The sequence below is a fragment of the Equus asinus genome, chromosome 5, assembly GCF_041296235.1.
Source record: "Equus asinus isolate D_3611 breed Donkey chromosome 5, EquAss-T2T_v2, whole genome shotgun sequence".
NCBI lineage: Eukaryota > Metazoa > Chordata > Mammalia > Perissodactyla > Equidae > Equus > Equus asinus.
The window spans coordinates 96,376,957-96,397,591 of record NC_091794.1 but is presented as its reverse complement, the minus strand read 5'-3'; the positions used below and the strand labels follow the sequence as shown (position 1 = coordinate 96,397,591).

At 48.5% G+C, this 20,635-nt stretch overlaps 1 protein-coding gene and 1 pseudogene across 2 annotated transcripts; both read left to right on the top strand.

Annotated features, from left to right (window-relative positions):
- The first annotated feature begins 950 nt into the window (after positions 1 to 950).
- On the top strand, positions 951 to 11,452 carry LOC106840056 (elongation factor 1-alpha, somatic form-like; annotated as a pseudogene).
- Positions 11,453 to 13,859: 2,407 nt separating this feature from the next.
- RPL11 (ribosomal protein L11) lies at positions 13,860 to 18,199 on the top strand. 2 transcript variants are annotated; one of them, XM_014855087.3, is made up of 6 exons: positions 13,860 to 13,980; positions 14,767 to 14,917; positions 15,903 to 16,009; positions 16,385 to 16,516; positions 17,587 to 17,697; positions 18,121 to 18,199. In XM_014855087.3, exons 1-6 carry the CDS (start codon positions 13,975 to 13,977, stop codon positions 18,148 to 18,150), a joined length of 537 nt encoding a protein of 178 aa, XP_014710573.1. In that variant the 5' UTR covers positions 13,860 to 13,974; the 3' UTR covers positions 18,151 to 18,199. The 2 variants fall into 2 exon arrangements, with proteins under 2 accessions (XP_014710573.1, XP_044625921.1); XM_044769986.2 differs by having other exon boundaries at positions 13,978 to 14,108.
- The last annotated feature ends 2,436 nt before the right edge of the window (positions 18,200 to 20,635 follow it).

Sequence of the window (20,635 nt, the reverse complement as noted above, 5' to 3'; positions counted from 1 at the left end):
AGAGCTGCGTTCTGGCTAAGATTCTGGGGTCAGACATCTTGAGATCCCAGCCTAATTCTGCTGCTCTCTCACCAGTGTGGTCCTGTTCCTGAGCCTCAGTTTCCTCATTTTTCAGATCGAGCTAGGAGTAGCATAAAGGTGATGGTGCATACCGGGGCCAGGGCCTGGAAGGTGGTAAGCAGTCATTCTGCATTGTCAGCAAACTCAAGCTTCGCCACGGATCAGGCTCTGTGCTGGCTGCTGGAGAGAGGGTGAATCCACGTGGTTGGTGATGCCCAGGACCACCTAGGAGGCAGGTGTGTAAAAAGCTAGAGCCCCCACCCTTTCCTACCCACACCCTCAACGCCCAAGGACAGCGAACACAGGGACCTCCTCCTGACCCCAGGTCCCTCCTTTCACCTCCCACCCCGAGGCCTGCCTTTGACCCCAGGCCACCTTGTAGTGCCCAGCCTGGCACTAAGGGTGGTGAGAAGGATATCAATCATCATCTCAAAGGCCAGAGGCCTTTTGGTGGGCAATGTGCTCCTCTTCCTCGTCACTTGAAGCATGAGAGCCTATCCGGTGCAAACTGGGCTGCTGGGCTTTTCCCACAGAGTCCGAGAGCCAGCGGGAGCCAGTGGGGACGTCTGGATGCAAGGGGTGGGCCTGGGATGTGGGTTCTAAAAGGGGGGTGGGGTGGGCATCCTAGGTTCGAGGAGGCACGAGGGGAGGAGCTCTGGAGGTAGGCACGTCCTCCTTGGAGCGGGAGGCAGGGGGGAAAGACCAGAGTATCCTCCCCAGGTGGGTTGGGGAGGCCAACCCTTCACCTGCCTTGCTGGCCATCTGTTTTCCTCTCCTGACTCACCCTCTGCTGGCTGAGCTGGCCTAGTCCCAAGGAAGATGAGCTGGGGGCAGGGGGTGGTCAATTCATGCCCTGAGCACTGCTATCCTCTCTCCGAGCAGCCCCCAGCATGGGCAAAGAGAAGACCCCCATCAACATTGTGGTGATCGGCCACGTGGACTCGGGCAAGTCCACCGTGACTGGGCATCTCATCTACAAATGTGGGGGCATCGACAAGAGGACCATCGAGAGGTTCGAGAAGGAGGCCTCCGAGGTGAGGCTGCTGTGCTCGAGCCTTCCCCCATTTCCAGCCTTGCTTTCCCTGGGAGAGATGCCTCATGGTGGGGGAGGGGACAGCCCCACCCGCTGAACACCTGCTGGGCTGGTGGATGATTTCCCGTTCCATCATGTCATGCAGGTGGTGCAGCTGCCCTTTTCCAGGTGAGGCAAATGAGGCTCAGGGGGTTAAATAGCTTGCCTGAGGGTGGAGCCAAGGTTTAAATTCTAGTGTGCGACAGGTGCCACACTGGATCTCAGGAAGTAAAACTGCCAACATCCCTATTTAAAAGGAGGAAAAGGATTTATTTGCCATGCTTCTACCATGGACCTTGGGGTAGCCCTTTGGGATAAAATGGTGACCATAACAAGCCTTGGCCTCCCCCGACCAGGAACTCCTGGTCACAAACCCTCATGTCACACAACAAGCTCAGTAACGGGTGGGTGCTGTGGGATCCTAGGGGAGGGATAATGAACACGGCCTGGGAGGCCCGGAAGACTTCCCAGAGGAAGGCACCTCTGCGTCTTGAGGAAACGGGGAGGGTGTCTGTGAGCCACGGGGAGACTAGAACAGGAGGTGCAGAGCACCTGAGCTGGAGAGTGGCTGTTTGATGAGACAAGGACATAGGCCTTGAAAGCTCTGCTGAAGGAACCTGGCCACTGTCCCCACGGCCACTAACGGGCCGCAAGCATGGGAGTGAAGGGATCAGATGAGTCTTGTAGGAAGTGCCTGTGGGCTGCAGCACAGGGAGGATGAATGCAAGGGCCCAATGCTGGGGGCTGGGAAGCCAGTTTGGAGGTTGTTGCAGCTACTGGGTGAGCAAGGATGGCGGCCGGGGCTCAGGCAGCAGCAGTGGGCACAGAGAGTAATGGATGGAATCAAGAGACATGGAGGTAGGGAATCCACAGAACTTAGGGGGTAAGAGAGAAAGAGGAGTTGAGGGTGACCCTCAAGTTTCTGGCTGGGGAAATTGGATGGCCTGTGAATACCAGAGGCAGAGCTGATCGGAGGTCGCAAGAAGTCAACTTTAGATGTGTGACATTTGAGGCGTCTAGTGGGCAGTTGAATATTGAAGTCTGGAGCTCAGGATGGAAGTCCAGGTTGGAGACTAGGCCATGGAATGAGCAGGGACATGCCGTGGGAAAGGGAGAGGGACAGAGCCCTGGGATGGGTGGAGAAAGAGGAGCCCATGCAGGAGAATGAGAAGTGAGAGCCAGGGAGAGGGGTGGAAAACATCGGAGAGAGTTGAAAAAGCCTCTCAACGAGATAGGAGCGGTCTGTGGAATGAGCCGAAGTCTAAATAGGGAAGACTGGAAAGCGACCTCAACAGGTCATAAACTAGTGCCATGGGCTACATAGATCCCATTTTTCTAATCTTGACTTTCCAAGGTGTAGTCAGAATTGTTGTGGGGGCACCTACGTGGCCGGGGCTGTTGAGGAAAGCTTTAGAACCCCGAGAAAAGATGGATTGGTCCATACCCAATATGGTAGAAGCATAACCAAGAAGGTTATGGAAAAACAAATGATCTGAGGTAGAGGTTCTCATACTTTATGGTCTGGGGAGCTCTTTATGCTTTTAAAGGGACCTCAAAGAATTATGTAAATTAGATCTATCTATAGTTACTATATTCAAAATTAAAACTGAGTTTTAAAAATATTCATTTAAAAATAATGGAAATAAACCCCTTACATATTAACATAAGTATCACTTTTTTGTGTTCGAAAAGTAACTATTTTCCAAAACAAATCTTAGAAGAGTGGCATTGTCTTATATTTTTGCAGGTATCTTTAATGTCTGGTTTAATAGCAGACAGCTGGATTCTCATACCTGCTTCTACATTCAATCTGTTGTAATTTCACATTGTGTGGCCTCTAGAAAACACGTCTAGGGGACCCTGGACCATTCTTTGAGAACTGCTTATCTGATGTATATTCTAAACTATGAGGGACTTCATAAAAGCTCCTATAGCACCAAAAGCCAGGATATTTGGTTTATGTTCTCTCTCTCTCTCAATATGACCTAATTCGTTTTCTTGAAGCCAGCTGGTCTCTGGTCTTTCCAGTTCTCTGCTCTGCCTGTAGGGTCTAGCACAGCGCCGTAATTAGAGCTGAAAAGAACAGATGCCCAGGATCTCTCAGCTGGCAAGTGGTATCATGGACCCTAGACCAATGCAGTAAACTGTATATGCTACAGACTTTATAGCAGCCTCATTTTTACCAGTGCTGAAAGAAGCTGAACTTACCCAAGGTCCCTGTAATTATCCGTCAAAGCTACCATTTCATATGGAGTCGTGGGTAAAAGCTTGAACTTTAGAGTCCGATGCCTTGGGTTCAGATCCTGGCACTGCTGCTTATTAGCTGTGTGCTCTTGGGCTAATCAGTGAATGTCTCTGTTACTTCCTCTGTAAAATGGAGATAATAAAACTTCACTGAGTGGTTGTGAGAATTAAGTGAGATAATCCGTGTTAAGTGCTTAAAACAGCACCACGTCCATTGTCGACATTACTTACGTGTTTGCTATTACTAACTTGAGGGCTTGCTGACTGTGTGCCAGGCCCCTGGGCCAGGGGAGGCACTTGATCATACGGCTCTGGGTCACTCTGACTCTAGAACCTACTCTAAAATAAAAAAGTATGCAAGTAATACATTCTATTATTTAAAAATTCAAAGGCATCTCCATCACCACCCTGTTACTGTCCCCTCTGACTCTCAGCTTATTTGGGAACTTTCTTCTTGGTCGATGGGTGGCTTTGGAGGTGGGGTGACCCTGGGGTTGTCCCTCCCACTTCTGGCCGAGATGGGCAAGGGCTCCTTCAAGTATGCCTGGTGCTGGACAAGCTGAAGGCAGAGTGGGAGCGTGGCATCACCATTGACATCTCCCTGTGGAAGTTCAAGACCAAGAAATACTACATCATTGTCATCGATGCCCCGGGTCACCATGACTTCATCAAGAACACGATCACAGGCACCTCGCAGGTACCACCAGGGTTGCCTCAGCCCTGCTCTGGGGGTGGGCAGTGGGTGTCCCAGGCCAGGTCTGAGCTGGACCTTCCTCTCTCTGTCCGTTGGGCCAGGCAGACTGCGCTGTGCTGATTGTGGCAAATGATGTAGGCAAGTTTGAGACTGGTGTCCCCAAGGATGGGCAGACGTGTGAGCAGGTACCGCTGGCCTATGCGCTGGGCGTGAAGCAGCTTGTTGTGGCAGTCAACAAGGTGGACATCACGGAGCCTCCTTACAGCAAGGTGCGCTTTGAGGAGATGAGCAAGGAGGGAAAGGTCTATATCAAGAAGATCAGTTACAACTCTGCCTTCGCGCCCATCTCGGGCTGGCACGGGGACAACATGATAGATCCTAGCGCCAAGGTGAGGGCTGCTGAGGCAGGGCCAATTACGTGAGACTTTCCAACTCAAATCTCTGAGCTTCTCCTAGAATATAATACCCAGGATTTAGAGTGTGCTCATAGGCCAGTCACTGTGAATGATCTCCATCCCCGTGGGATATGTGATTTGATCCCCATTTTACAGATGAACAAACAAAGGTAACTCAAGACTACACAACCAGTAAGCATAGACCTGCGCTATCCAATGTGGTAGCCACTGGTTACATGTGGCTATCTAAATTACTAAAATCAAGTAAGCTCAGTTCCTTAGTTGTATTAGCTACATTTCAAGTGCCCAACAACCATATGGGCTACCATACTGGACAGTGCACTTATAGAATATTTCAATCATTGCAGAAAGTTCTGTGGGGAAGTGCTGACAGAGTCTAGAATTCCAGCCCGTGCTCACAGCATCTAAGCCATCCTATCTCTCTTTCAAGACGGGTTAGGCAGTGTGGGGGCAATATGAATGTATCTATGATATGGTCACTGTGCTCGTGGATTCCAGAATCTAGAAGGGTTTAAAATTCGTAGATGAGTGTCTCCCTACCAAGGAAGTCTAGCTCTAGCATCAGACCTGGGTTCAAGCCCCAGCTCCATTCCATGACCCCAGTAAAGAGATGAGTGAGGTATTAACACTCTGGGCCTTAGGACTTACTTCATGGGCTTGTGAGAGTTACCTGAGAGAGACTCCACAAGAGCATCTGTTCACGCATACAGTTGGTGCTCAAGTGCTAACTGCTATCACTTGGTACATTGCTAAAGCTTACCTTTTCTATAACTGACTTGAGGATTCTTAACCTTTTCCTCCACGTGTACATAGCTATGTTTTTCTGATTATAAAAGTAGTGTCTAACATTTTTACAATGAGCATTTCATGTAGATATAAAGCATAAACTGCAATCTCATGGCTTATAGATAACCTAGTTTTCTAGTTCTTTCTAGATTATCCACAGCTGGACTCAAACTATACATAATGTTCTATAACACTTTTCACTTTTAAAATTTCCCTTGCCATTCATACATGTTGAATACTTAATGGGTGTTTTGTATTGCCTTTCAGACGTACAGTAGTTTGTTTAGCCATGTCCATTATTAAATTAAAATGGTAATTAATGATTGGAGAAACTACTATGTGCCAGACATCAGACGAAGCACTTTACATATACACAACCCCATAAAGAAGGCATTTTATTCCCAAGTCAAGTAAGAAAACTGGGAGAGTGTAGTTAATAGCCCAAGACCACCAGGTTCTAAGAAGGTTGTTTCTAGTTTTATTAAAAACTGCCATAAGCATCTTGGTAAATAAGTCTTTGCATGTGTCCTTAATCACTTAATTAAAGTAACTTCCTAGTGAAACAAAGGGTAGGCATTATTTTGGAGTCTTCTGACATAGATTGCCCAATTGTCCTTGAGAAAGATTAGAACTGCTGTTGGCAGTGTGTTCGTTTGGATGCTATTTGAATATTTGTGCACTGGGCACTGTCCTTGGTGCTGAGGGTACAGCAGTGAATGAGACACAACTCTGCTCGTGGCATTTACAGTCTTGTTGGGAGTAGAGATAATATAGTGGATGATAAGTGCTGAGAAAAATTTAAAAGGTGAGGGTACATGATATGAGAGAATTACTTTATATTGGGTGGTCAAGAGGGGCTCTTCTTAAATGGCATTAGAGTAGAAATCTGAAGATTTTGACGCCTGTTTCCCTATACCCTGAGTATTATGACACATCTCAGCTAGTGAGACAAAGGGGGTTCATTCTCCTATCCTTTTGAGCATTTATTAGGCAGCTGCTATGTTCTAGATGGTAAAAGAACACAGCGTGCAGCCAGTGGACTAGATAGTAAACTTGGGGTTTAGACTCAGCTCTCAAATGTCATCGGAGACCTTGGTTTCTCCATCTTCAAGTTGGGGATGATGCCAACCTCATAGGCTTGTTGTGTGGGTCTTTGAATTACCAAGCTCATCAGACTGATGGAAAAGCTCATCCTCAATGATGAGCCTTGTGTCTGGGCAGTCAGCCTCATTATCAACTTATGGTTTGGCCATTTGCCAGTCATTGGGCCTTGGGCAACCTACTTCTTCTGACCCTCAATTACCCCTCTAAAAAGAAAGAATACTTTCTTTTTCTTACAAGTTTGAATTATTTATATAAAATTGCTTATTAAATTTTTTCAAAGCCTCCTACCTTCCCCTTCTTCCTCACCCTCTGTGAGAGTTGAGTATTAATAGAACTGGTAGCTTTCTTCCTTGGGCCACCAATTTTTGAGTCTATGAGGTGTTCTGTGTGGCTTCTGTACTGCCTAGCTCTGCTTCTCTTCCATGGAAGAAGGCTTCCTTGACTTTTGGTGGGAGCCCACCCACCAAAGCCTTCCCTGATCTCCCTTCCCAGCTCTTTCTCCCATGGCAGTTGCTGCCTCCTCCCCCTACTGAGAGTCTTACCAGGGACTGAGAATGACTGTTCACTGAGAGCTTGATGTGCGTGACCCCGGGGCCAGGGCATCTCTCCCAGGTCCTGCCTCTAATCTATAGTGCTGAGGAAGGGGTGGTGTTTCCTTTGACACTCGTGGGAGACTGAAGTTTCAAAGCCTGGAGATTTGCTCAAGAACTTATGGCTGGAAAGGAGGAACTTCATCAGGATTCTGATAGTCTACTTGACCTAAGGCCAAGCTTTAAAAAAGTGCTGACCAGCTCTGTGGCTTGGTCTGCCTGCCCACTTGACCCTTAACATCAACCATTTGGTTCTTTCTGTACCTTGTCTGTCCTGGATTTCCAGTTAACTGATATGTCTTCGAGGGCAAAGACGGTTTCTCTGATGCACTCTGGCCAGGGTTTTTAGAGTTGAAAATATAATGTCTGCTTAAAAGGCATGTATACAATGCACTGTCATTCTGAATGTCATCCTCCTAGGTCTTATACTCAATAATGACGCCTTTGCTTATAAGTGTGCTTCCTTGGTCTTTTGACCTTACAGCACTTTTTTTTTTTTTTTAGGAAGATTAGCCCTGAGCTAACATCTGCTGCCAATCCACCTCTTTTTTTCTGAGGAAGACTGGCCCTGAGCTAACATCTGTGCCCATCTTCCTCTACTTTATATGTGGGATGCCTACCACAGCATGGCTTGCCAAGCTGTGCCATGTCCGCACCCGGGATCCGACTGGCGAACCCCGAGCCCCAGAAGCAGAACATGTGCATTTAACCGCTGCGCCACTGGGCTGGCCCCTGCAGCACATTCTTTAGAATACTTCTGTTGGGGAACATCTTAGTCTTCAGAAGTATGAGTGTTAGAGTATTTGAGTCTTGTTTTCATTCTTACTCCCCCAGTACTTACTTAACTTTGCTGTATGTTAACAAGTCCTTTCTCTTCTCTGGACCTCAATTTCCCCATCTGTGTAATGCAGATGGAATGAGATCTAAGGGCTATTCAGATTCTAGGAATCTAAGCTTCCTGAAATATATTGGCTCAACTCCGGGGCCATGCCTGTGAGAGTTAGAGTAATCACCACCATTTAGTGGGCACACGGTACGTGTCAAGCACTGTGCTTGGTGAGCTGCCTGTGGTCTTCCGTGTCTTCACACTGGTCTGCAAAGTAGGCAGTGATATTGCCATGTCACAGATGAGGAAGCTGAGGCTCACAACGCCTAAAGAAATTGCTTGAGGTCCCATGTTAAGTGAGGGCAGATGCTCTCAGGGCTGTGTGAGCTGTACCCTTGGTGATTTTTCCAGATGCCCTGATTCAAAGGCTGGAAGATCACCAGGAAGGAAGGGACCATGGTAGGCATGACGCTGCTAGAAGCACTGGATTCCACCGTGCCCCCTACCCACCCTATGGACAAGCCCCCGCGGCCGCCCCTGCAGGATGTGTACAAAATCGGGGGTGAGAACAGGCCATGTCGGGGTACAGGGGATAGGGACTCATTGGGGTCTGGCTGCTGATGGCCTACTTGCTCTGTCCCTCCAGGTATTGGTACCGTGCCTGTGGGCCGGGTGGAAACTGGCTTCCTCAAGTCGGGTATGCTGGTGAACATTGCCCCCTGCAACATCACCATGGAGGTCAAGTCTGGGGAGATATACCACAAGGCCCTGGCCAAGGCCTTGCCTGGTGACAATGTAGGTTTCAACGTGAAGCACGTGTCTGTGAAGGACATCAGGCAGGGCAACATGGCAGGGGACTGCAAGAATGATCCGCCCTTAGAGGCGGGGAGCTTCATCTTGCAGGTGGGAAGGCCCACTTAGGGGTGTCCTCCTGAGGTAGCCATACTACCTCATGCACAGGATGGGTCACTGGTCATTCAGGAAATGGTCACTGAGCATGTACTCTGAGCAGGGCACTTGACAGCAGTGCAGGTAGAGACAGTCTGGGTTAGAATCCTGACTCTGCAGCTAATTTGCTGCTTGCCCTTGAACAAGACAATGCATTTTGCTGAACTTGCTGATTTTCAGAACGTGGTCTTGAGGCCTTAGAGTAGTTCTCAAACTAGGTGGATTAGAATCACCCGGGAAGTGTTTCAAAAATGCAGATTCCTAGGCCTCTCCCCAGTTGTTCTGATTCAGTAGGTCTGTAGAGAGCCTGGGAATCTGTATGTTTGAACCTCTCAGGTGTTTCCTTGGCCCAGAGTTAAAATATGAAGCCCTTTCTTAATGGAGCGTCTGACACATTCCTACCTGCATGTGGAGGCTGGTGTGACCTGGCAGTGATATTGGGAGCATCAAATGAGATGATGTATAAAACAGCTGACCAGGGGCTACTTAACAAGTTGGTAGCTGCATATATCATTTTTCTAAATGGCGGGAGAAGTAGAACATATGATAACATCTATGTGTGTAGGTTTTAGTATCATTTATGCTCAGCTCTGCCACTTCCTAGCTATGAAATTTTGGGTAAGTTACTGAGGCTCCCTGCTGTGAAAATTAAATTGCAATGCATGAGATTTGCTTTGTGTGGAACTTGGTATACCCTATAAATGTGCAAACGTTCACTCTAATTCAAAGTGTGTCCAGGGGCTGGCCCCGTGGCCGAGTGGTTAAGTTCGCGCACTCCGCTGCAGGCGGCCCAGTGTTTCGTTGGTTTGAATCCTGGGCGCGGACATGGCACTGCTTATCAAACCACGCTGAGGCAGCGTCCCACATGCCACAACTGGAAGAACCCACAACGAAGAATATACAACTATGTACCGGGGGGCTTTGGGGAGAAAAAGGAAAAAAATAAAATCTTTAAAAAAATAAAAAAATAAAGTGTGTCCAAGGCGCCTGACCCCTTAGCTGGTTAGGGCCACCTCCTTTGAAGGATGCTTGGCTAATGCCCTCCCTGTGTTCCAGGTGATCGTTTTCAACCACCCCAGCAGCAATGCAGCTGGCTACTGGCCAGTTCTGGACTGCCACACTGCCCACATTGCCTGCAAGTTTGCAGAGCTGAGAGAGGTCGACCAGCCCTCGGGCAAGAAGCTGGAAGACACCCCCAAAGCACTGAAGTCTGGGGACTCAGCCATCGTCCAGATGATCCCAGGCAAGCCCATGTGCATAGAAAGCTTCTCAGAGTTCCCGCCCCTCAGTGAGCCCAAGAGTATCTGGCCACCGGGGCCGCCCCTTTCTACTCCTGGCTCCAGAGAGCTGGTTGGCCAATGTGTGTCACCCAAGCCAGGTAGCAGAACTTGGTCTAAAGAATCTGAGTGCCAAGTTAGAATGGCCCAGAAAGGGAAAGCCTAGTGTCACAGAGCAAGGCAGGGGCCACTTTAGAGGCTTGCTACTCAAAGTGTGGTCTGTAGACCAGGCATCCCCTGGGAGTTGGTTAGGAATGCAGAACCTCAGGCTCCCTCCAGACCTGCTGAACTCAAATCTGCATTTTAACAAGATCCCCAGGTAACTGGCATGCCCGTCAGTTTGAGAAGCACTGATCTGAAGGAGGCGAATAGAGTAGAGGTCAGTAGGGACTTTCTTTGTTCTTCCTACGCGCTACTGTGGTGGTTTTCAAACCTGGTGAGTTGTCAGAACCTTGATGGAGCCTATTAAACCCAGAGGCTCAGACCCTGGCAGACTTACCTGGTCAAGGCTGCAGCCTAGAAGGCTGTTTCTTAGATTCCCCAGGTATGGTATGCATGGCTTGGCTTGAACCATTAATCTAGAATGTTCTGAACTCAAATATATAGGGAATAGGCACTTACGTGAAGTGCTGGGTTCTGGGCTAGATATTTACAAATAAACAAGTCCCTGCCCTCAGGGTCTCCCAGTTAAGGGGGAAGGAGATAAATTTCAAAAGCCTAATTTCAGGGGTAGGCCAAAGAGGCTGCGACATGAATCTTGCAAGGCTGGGTTAGTTCCCCCTACCTCTGCCAAAACTACCATGAGGCTTGAAGCCAGGTGCCAAAGCCCTTCCCTCCACAATTTGAAGTCAAAGGAGCACTCAAGAACCCCCAGAAGCAACTGCCAGGTTCACGGTTGAAGGTAAATGAGATCCATCCCATGGGTTGTAACGGGCACAGAGAATGTGATAGTCGCCTGGAGGCTGGGAGGATTAGGACGGCAGGGTGGTGGGTGCACTGGAAGCAAAGCTTTCTCTGACTTTTATTTATGGAAGCAGGACAGTCAGATGGCTAAGAATATAAGCACTAAAGCGTGAGACTTCTGGGTTGTCAACCATTAAAGCCAGGTGCCGTCAATTTCTCTGCCTCAGTCGTCTTATCTGTAAAAGACATGATAATAATGAGAGGTACTGGGAGTCATTGGGAGAATTAATCAGCCTGCAAGTACAACTCAAACTATCACTTACATGGCTCACTTGACCTCCTGTGCAAGTGCCCCAGAGCTTGTGCCCTGACCGAGTTCCCCACTTGTTTCTCCGCGCCATTTGTCCTAGGTCACTTCGCTGTGCGTGACATGAGGCAGACAGTGACCGTCGGGGTCATCAAAGCTGTGAAGAAAAAAGCAGCACCTGGTGGCAGAGTCACGAAGTCTGCCATGAAAGCGGCCAAGAAGTGAGGGGGGACAGCTGCTTTGGGCCCTGCAAGCCTCGGGCAGCCCCAGGGGAGCCACACCTGGGAGAGAGCCATCAAGGAGAAGCCTTGCACTTGATCTTCTCTTGCCTGGACTGCCCTAAACCTGCCCCTGCTCACGCGGGGTCTCTCTTTGCGGATGAGTTTGAGGCCTGGGAATAAAGCACAGCACGTCTTTTTCCCTCTGCCTCTACTGACCTTGATGTCTGGAGCCAGGAGGGAGCAGCTGGGGCGCTGGCTCTCATTCTGCCCCTCCACCCGCCTTCTGGGGGCCTGACGGGTGCAAGAAGCAGAGAGCCGGGCTCACGGGGAGGAAAAGGTGTGAAGGGGGAAGCGGGGGGCAGCTTTGGCCCTGGTCTGGTTCATCAGCTGCTAGAACAGGACTGGCCCCGGGTGTTGGACCGCCTCACCTAAATAGTGTCTGTGAAAGTCACTAAACTTTTGTGAGCCTTGCCTGCTCATCTGTAAAATGGGAAAACAATAGTAGGTGCCTCCACAGGGATGTTGAAGGTTAACTGAGCCAGTACCTGCTGGGCACAATAAATGAGCTTTAATTAGCCACTCTCATTAACACAGCGTGGGCGCCGGAACCAAGTGACAGCTATTAGGAGGAAGTTCTGTTGGAGAAAAGTTGGAGGAGGGAAGGGACTGAGACCCAGCTTTGGAGGGTGAGCCCCGTGGTATATCTTCATAGATCCATGTTTCCCTCAGGGGACCTTCTTAACTTCACTATGACAATTTCAGAGCTAAAGAGACGTTGCAAGAAGTCCCATGTATCTTTCACTCAGATTCTCTAAATCTTAAATTTACCACATTTGCTTTATCCTTTTACCTCTAAATATACATTTTTGTGTGTGTGCGAGGAAGATTGGCCCTGAGCTAACATCTGTTGCCAATCTTCTTTTTTCCTTCCCAAAGCCCCAGTACATAGTTGTATATCCTAGTTGTAGGTCATCCTAGTTCTTCTCTGTGGGATGCCACCACAGCATGGCTTGATGAGTGGTGTGTAGGTCCCTGCCCAGGATCCGAACTGGTGAACCCTAGGCCACTGAAGCAGAGAACATGAACTTAACCACTCCGCCACGGGGCCAACTCCATAAATGGACATTTTTTTTCCTGAACCATTTGAAAGCAGACATGATGCCCCTTTACCCCAAATACTGAATGTGTATCTTTTAAACCCAAGGGCATTCCTATATAACCAAGGTCAAGTAATCGGAATGAGGCCATTAAACTAACATGGGTATATTTCTCAAATCTAAAGACTTTATTCCAATTTTTTCCAGTTGCTCCAATAACATAGCAAAGGAAAATCCAGGATCGTGTGTCGCATTCAATTGCCTTATCTCCTTAGTGCAAGTTTTGAAGCAGCCCCTCCACTCGCTGGGCCGTTCCCAGAGGTCTGGCTGAGGTCTCAGCTCCAGGCTAGCCAGGGGGAGCTTGATGGAGGAGGCTCAGAGGAGGGGCTTTTTGTCTTCTCCCTCCTCCATCAGCCCAGCTTCCCAGAAGTGCCCTTTTGTCCCTACAGATGAAACAAGGGGAGCTTGGGGCTTCTACCTCCGCTGTAATGATGAGAGAAAGGGATTATGGCAGCAAAAGAAAGGAGCTTGGCCCCTTTTCCACCAAAGCCCTGAATGTTCTCCTTTTCCCATTTGCTCCTGATAAAGGAACTGGCTGACTCGAGGCCAGCTTCTGCCTGGGATGTGGATCCTGGCACTCCCTTGGGTCCCGCTGCTGGGGATTTAGTGTGAAACAGGGAGCCCTATTACTGTCCAGGATTGGAGTCCCTGTCTGTCAGAGACTAATCTGCAAGCTGTCTTTGTGCCTGCAGGATGACCCTCTCGAGGATGTACGGTATCTAACATTTTGTGGGGAGGGGTCGTAGCTTGGATAGAGTAGGTTTATATTAATAACAAGAGTAACTACTTATTGTGGGCTTACCATGTGCTCTACACAATTACCGCATTTAATTTTCACAACAATCTCATGTGATAGAAGCACCCATTTTAAAAATGAGGAACACTGAGGCCAAAAGAGTTCTGGTTAGTAACCTGTCCAAGGTCACATAGCTATTAGCTAGCCAAGACAGGACCACACCTGCCTATCTTCACAACTCAGGATTCTTAAACCACCGCTCCGTTCTAATTGTGTAAGTTCTATTTGTTTACATTGTTACAGAATAAATTATTTGCTTCATAATTTGCATAATAGATTTAACGTAGTTCTGGCTGTCTCATCACGCAAGAAGCACCAATGGGCACCGGAAGCTCAAGGAAAGGCCAGTTCCAGGAGCTTTAAAAACTATTTTTGGAAAACCCGGGTCCCGGTCTTCACCCAGCGTCTCCTGCAGTTGCCAGCGGCGTCCACGAGGGGGAGCCTGCGCTACGCTGCGCCAGATGCGCCTCTCTTCCTCTCCCTCATCTCTCTGGTTAGCTTGCAATAAAAGCCCGCCTCCTGGCCCATAAGGCTCTGGGCCGGAAGGTTCATTCTCTCTTCCTGTTCCTCGCCATGGCGGTAAGTGGCTGAAGCCTGGGTTTGCTTCTTTTCATCCATCTCCATCCACGGCCGGCCGAGGCCGCGGGGGCTGCCAAACCCGCGGCCCGAGGAGAACGGAGCCCGCGGTGCTTGCCATGCCGAACCTGGTAGAGGCCATGCGGGCTGAGGGCGCGGACCTGGACCCTGTCGCCCCTCCTCCCGCCCTCTTAGGAGCGGGCTCGGGGCAGCGGCCGGGAGGGAGGGCTCTGGAGCCCGGCCCGTGCGCTGCAGCGAGGGCGAGTGGCGCGAAAGGAGGGGTTTGGGGCCCGGGGCCTGGCCCTGTTTCCGGTCCCGGGGACTTGAGACGCGCCCAGGGCTCGGGAACCTCAGCGGATCCCTGCGCTTAGGGAAGGTGTCAGCGTCCGGCCGGCCCCCAAGCTGCTCTGGAGCGGGATGGGGATGTCTCCCCGCCACGTGCTTCCTGAGCAGTTACATTCTGTTTTCTGCTCCCCCCCCCGCCCCCCGGCCTTCTGATGGGCGCGCGCTCCGTCACTCTCCACGCTGAGTCCCTTGGGGTTCATCCTCAGTGTCCTGGGTGCCTGTTCTAAGCTTTTGCTCATCCGTCCGTCAATGGGGGAAGGAGGAACGAGCTCCCGAGCTGTCGTCCTCCTTGATGCCTCGCAGACGGACAGGAGTGTGCCTCTCAGATCCTTGGCTTTTGTTGCAATTTGGGATAAGCGGAAATAAATAGGTCGAGTGTAAAAATACCGGGCGCGCGACTGTGGCGGGGCTGAGCATGTTGACTCCTGCCCTTGCCTGTTGCAGCAGGATCAAGGTGAAAAGGAGAACCCCATGCGGGAGCTGCGCATCCGCAAGCTCTGCCTCAACATCTGCGTCGGGGAGAGCGGGGACAGGCTGACCCGGGCCGCCAAGGTGCTGGAGCAGCTCACTGGCCAGACCCCGGTGTTCTCCAAAGGTGAGTGGTGGCCCCGCGGTCCCCTGGATGTTTCTTCTCTCCCTTCCTGTCAAGCCCGTTGAGCGCCCGTTTTGACAGCACACCTTAAAAACATTCCCCTCTGGAGCTCCCCCAGAAGTATTTTCTTTTCAAGATTGGACGTGGGGTTGAAATAGCAGGTTTCACACGAGCGAAGAGGAAGGCTAGCCCAGGTAAAGAGGATGAGGTAGAGTGGAAACGTTGGGAATGCAGTAAATGGTGTTAGGTCTGATAAGCGTTTGGGGTTGTGTAGGCTAGTTAGGAGCAGGGCTGCGGACCTAGAGTAACTGGGTTCAAATGCCGGCTCCACCACTTGCGAGTCTGTGACTTTGGCCTGTATGGACTTCAGCTTATTTGCATCAAAGGAATGATGATGCTTGCTTTGTAAGATTATGCAGGATAGAATGAGTTAGTGTATATGAAATGCCTGCTACACACTGAGCACAATGTGGGCATTCCTATTGTTTTGTTACCTTTTTTTTTTTGTTTTCAAAGTTTCATTGCTTTAGGATAGTGGAATATGGCAAGTTCTTGGGTTCAGATCCTGCCAATTATTACCAGCTGTGATCTTGGGCAAGTTAATCTCAGAATCTTATCTCTAAAATGGGGATAACAGTACATTAAGGTTTTAGTAAATATTGGCCATTATCAATGTTTTGTTTTTTTTAGAACGCAATGATCATCTTCTTTCTGAGGGCCTATTTTTGTTGTGAACTTGCCCTTTTTGAGACTTTGACATTATGACTCAGAGCTCTTAATTGCTTAAGGATGGCTGAGTGACTTGGAAGTTGGAAAACCTCTTTTCTCTGAGATAAAACAGATGTAGGTGACACTGGTTAGAACACCACCACTCAGTGTAGATTGCTACTTAATGCCTCTCTGGAGTCATGGAGATGATGTCCTGGGGAAGAGGTGAGTGCAGTGGGAGTGTGACAACACCTGACTCCTTGTTACCCCTTACCTGCAGCTAGATACACCGTCAGGTCCTTCGGCATCAGGAGAAATGAGAAGATTGCCGTGCACTGCACAGTCCGTGGGGCCAAGGCAGAAGAAATCTTGGAGAAAGGTCTAAAGGTGAGGCTGATCCCATCATAGTGATGCTAAAATGCCAGCATAACATGTGTAGATGATTATAGTGGCAGTGGTTATACAATGTATCGTCTTTGGTGCCCTGATTTTTTTGAAGTTCAAAAGGGCACTTCAGCCGGGTTAAACTATATTTCACTATATTTGATGCTTTCTCTGGGTTTTTCCGGGCCCTTTGAAAGTTGGGAAAGTTCTATGAAAGCCATAGTTGGGATGTGATTTGGTGTAGTGGGAAAATCGAATTTTGTTCCTGGCCAAACGGTATCGAATTAGATTTCTGGGTGCTGAGTGTTGGAGGCTAAGCTAGTTATTTGGGGGGATTTGGGTTGACAAGGAGTGTGATTGCTGCATGTTTCTCTTCAGGTGCGAGAATACGAGTTAAGAAAAAATAACTTCTCAGATACTGGAAACTTTGGTTTTGGGATTCAGGAACACATCGACCTGGGGATCAAATACGACCCAAGCATTGGTATCTACGGCCTGGACTTCTACGTGGTATGAATATTTAATCCTTTCCACTCCTGGTCTGTGAGGACAGTGGAATCTCCTTTATTTCATCTGTGCTGTCTTGATGCTCAAATGTTGGATTGAAGCTTTGAGTATTGTCTGCCTTTGTCTTCTCCTGGGGAGATGTGCCTTGTTTGGGGCCGGTGTAGGGCTCCAGCACTGGCCTGGGTAGATGAGATCCTGCTGTTGTGGAGCTTACAGTCTAGGATCTGGCAGCACCGATAAGGTTAAAGGTGGATGAAGGAAACCATTCCACGCAGCCGCTGAATTGGAAATTTGAGAGTGTATTAGTGCTGCATTTGTTGTGTGGGTCTGCTGCACTGAGGCGGCTGTTTCCCTTAGCCCTTGGTGATGGGGCGGCTTTCCATCCAGAGGATATAGAAGCCAGTGTTTGGTGGTGCGGCTGTTTGCTCAGGATTGGAATTTCACTATAGAAATGACCATTTTATGTTACTGCAATGTTTTGGTCCAACCATAAAACTAAATAACAAAAAACCAGGAGTCCTGACTAGCACAGAACCTGAATGATGGCTGCACTCATTAGATTTGAATATCCAAACATTGATGGGAACTGGGTGCTCACGGGGAGTTTGGGAATAGCAAACCTTTAAGAAGCACTTTTGACCTGAAGCAGGAGGGAAATAGAACTATTTATTTGTGCTTCTACAGTGCGCAGTTGTACAGTTCTATAGTGCACAGCTTCTACAGTTTTCTGCAGTGCACGTGGTGGTGTAAGATTTTTTTAATGTTACTTTTAAAAATAAAAGTGCTTTGGAGATGGGAGAGCCGTGGTGGAGAATCCTTAGCTACCGTCGGAGGTTAGGAAGTGGGGGGGAGTGTTGCAGGTTCCAGCCTCCAAATCAAATCTATAGTATGTTGGTGTGTTGTCCAGGATCCTGGTTACAGGTCCGTCAGACACTGAGATCATGGGTCTCTGCTGTGGAATTCATTGGGCCACCAAATGGACCCCTGAAGATGAGTCAGTCCAATGTGTGCGTCTTGTGCGTGCGCTCTGGACTCTGAGCTGGCCGGGTGACTGTTGGTTATTCCTGGGACAGGTGCTGGGTAGGCCAGGTTTCAGCATCGCAGACAAGAAGCGCAGGACAGGCTGCATTGGGGCCAAACACAGAATCAGCAAAGAGGAGGCCATGCGCTGGTTCCAGCAGAAGGTAAAACTGATTTCTCTCAGGTGAAGTGGTGGAATGTGGTGTTGGTGAATGGAGTTGGGATTTGGGGGTGCCAAATCTAGCACCATTTGGTGGGTAGGACCGTTAAAGATAGAATATTTGGGCGCCTTGGCAAATGGGGGCTTCAGGGTTGGTGGTTTAAAAGAACACCCAGGACAAGGCCTTCTCCCTGCCCCCACGAATGCAGGTAGCTGGAAGGGGAGGAATATGGCTTTAATAGGAGCCCCTTTTTTCTCGGGGTATAGTGCAGTTTTAATAACTGGCCAGCTTCCAGTTTAGTCCAGAAGGGACATGGGATTCAGAGCTGAAGTTCATGTAGCAGATTTGAATTCTCAAACGTTAGCCATTGCTGCAGTCTTTGCTGTTGCTTCCTGTTCTGAAAACATAAAATCTCTTCTCTTTCAGTATGATGGGATCATCCTTCCTGGCAAGTAAATTCCCGTTTCTATCCAAAAGGCCAATAAACAGTTTTCAGTGAAATGTACATTACTGTTGTGTGTTCTGTGAAAGGAGCCTGGCCATATTCAAGTCATTGGACCTCAAGCCACTTAAAGCTTCGATGGGAGTAGCTGGTAACAGCCCTGTCATCCTCTGATCGGATGCCAGTGTTTCCTGGCAGATCCAGGCCTGAGCTTCGCAGCATTGCCTGTGCTCACCACACCCTTGTTGATGGGCTGTGGTGCTGTAGTCCCAGGGAAACTGGTCTTAGAGGGGAGGGGCTAGTTGGGGCTGAGGTTTGCATTTACAGCCTTAATTAAAGGTGGGGGGCCGTGCTCCCGTGTTTCAGGGGGCTCTCCTGTATTCAGTGATTCTCTTCTTCACTAGAGACTTTACCAGTGCTCATGTCTGGTGAAGGGATCAAATTTGTTGTAACTATTCAAATTTGGTTTTCCTTTAAGATGAGGAGAATCTATAGGGTTGTTGAGAGGCGTCAGTAGAGAGGAGGGTGGTCTTTGAGGCAAGTTGCCTGGATTCAATTCCTGCCCTCCCTTTTGTTAGCTCTTACCTTAAGGAACTTAATCTCTCTGCCTCAGTTTCCTCACTATGTCATGGAGGCGATAACAGTGCTGTCTCCTGGGGGGTTAAATGATTAAATAGCTTCTAGAGTGGTTAGACTTGGACCAGGCACGTGGAGCTCAGAAGGGGCTAATTTAATGTTTTTGGTATATGAGAAAAATGAACCAGTTTGCTTCCCCTGTGGTGTGAAAGGGGAGTTTTCTTACCTGTACTTTTCCAGGTCACTGAAGCAGGGACATTCAAAAGCCGCTATTTGTCTGTTAGACACAATACTTGGCCAGTGGTTTATAGTTTTCAAACTTGAGTTTAAATTTTGAGCCATGTTAATTCAGTTCAGCAATTTATTCACTTGTGACTAATGAGTTAAATTGTCCTCAGTCCACCTTCATTGCTGTTAAATGGTTCTTTAATTTAGCTGCCTTTGTAGGTATTTTAAAACCCAGAGATTATTTAGTGTGCCTAATTTTTTATGAAAAAAGGACTTATTTTGTCTTCCTGATAATAAAGTCTTATCCAATAAGATCAGATCCGGATGCTTAAAGGGGAGAATCATGAAGTGTGTTACCGTGTACTTTTTGTTTCTCTTAAAATATCAATGTGCGTTCCCTTCTCAGTCTTTCACTGTAGGACCAGGGCCACCACTTGTAAATGGAGTGAAAACTTGTGGAGGAAACAGATTCTTGTGATTCAGCTTCGTTTTTATAGGAGAGAACCTCACTTGTTTTAACTTCTGTAATTACAGTAACAGCTGCAAATGAAATAAACATCTTTGAGAACAAACTAACTCTTGGTGAATATCCAACTAATTAGTGCTGGGCGCTGGCTGCTTGGAAAGTCGTGCTGGTTTCGTCTAAATCATTGCAGAAATATGAGCTGTAGAAACCCCCGAAGGCTGCTGCCGTCCTTGTGCACTTTCCTCTTAGCCCTGTGCTGTGTCTCTGGGATGGCTTTTATGTTTGCATTATTGTTTAATTTTAACAATGTAAACCTGCCTGCCCTTAATTTGATCCTGCTCTGTTATGTACTCAGTTGAGTTGACTTCCCGTTTAAAAAGAATTAAACTGCCTGGGCTCCTGGCCCAGTGGAAAGAGGGCTCCTGGGAGTTCAGAGATGTAACTGGATTTGAGTCCTGGCTCTAGCAGAGATATTTTAGGTGAATCGTGAAACTGCTTCAGAACTGGAGCACCTGGGGCTACTTCTCTTAACCAGTTTAGAGCAGCCAGCGCAGGGTGGTTAGAAGCTTGGCTTCCAAACAGATGTCACACTGGAGTCTGAAGCGTTGATGTGTTGGGTTGAGCTTGCTAGAAAGTGGATTTGGATCACCTCTTGAGCCTCACCTCAGACCAACTGAAGAATCTACCTTTTAACAATATCCGCAGGTGATTGGTTTGCACACTGGAGTGCAGAAGCACTGCCCACATCCTAACGCTAAACAAAGGTTGGAAGGACATACTATCTAAGGAGATTTCTTTAATAAATTTAGTTCTGTGAAGCTTTTGCTGTGTGGTTTTTTTTTCCTCATTTCTTCAGCTGCTGCCCATGAAAACTTGGATCAACATTAGGTGGCCCTCTACCCCCATGTCACATTGTGGTTGTCTTCAGAATAAGTTAGTGTCCCTGGTGGGCATCTGTCTGTGTCCCAGTACCAGGCCCAGAAATACTGGATGCTGCGTTGCTGAATGAATCTTCTAGTCCTGCAACTGCCCTTGAAGGCAGAGTTCTTATGCTGGTGCAATAATACCTATCCCCATCCTAGGGTATTTGAAGATTTGTGGGGTGAGCTTTTGATTATCAGAGTAACTAGGGCTGCTGTTGGCGTTAGTGCCCAGAGGCCAGGCGTGTCAAACTTCTGCCATTAGGGATAATCACACAAAACAGGGGAAGTGCTATGGGGTTAGGTAGT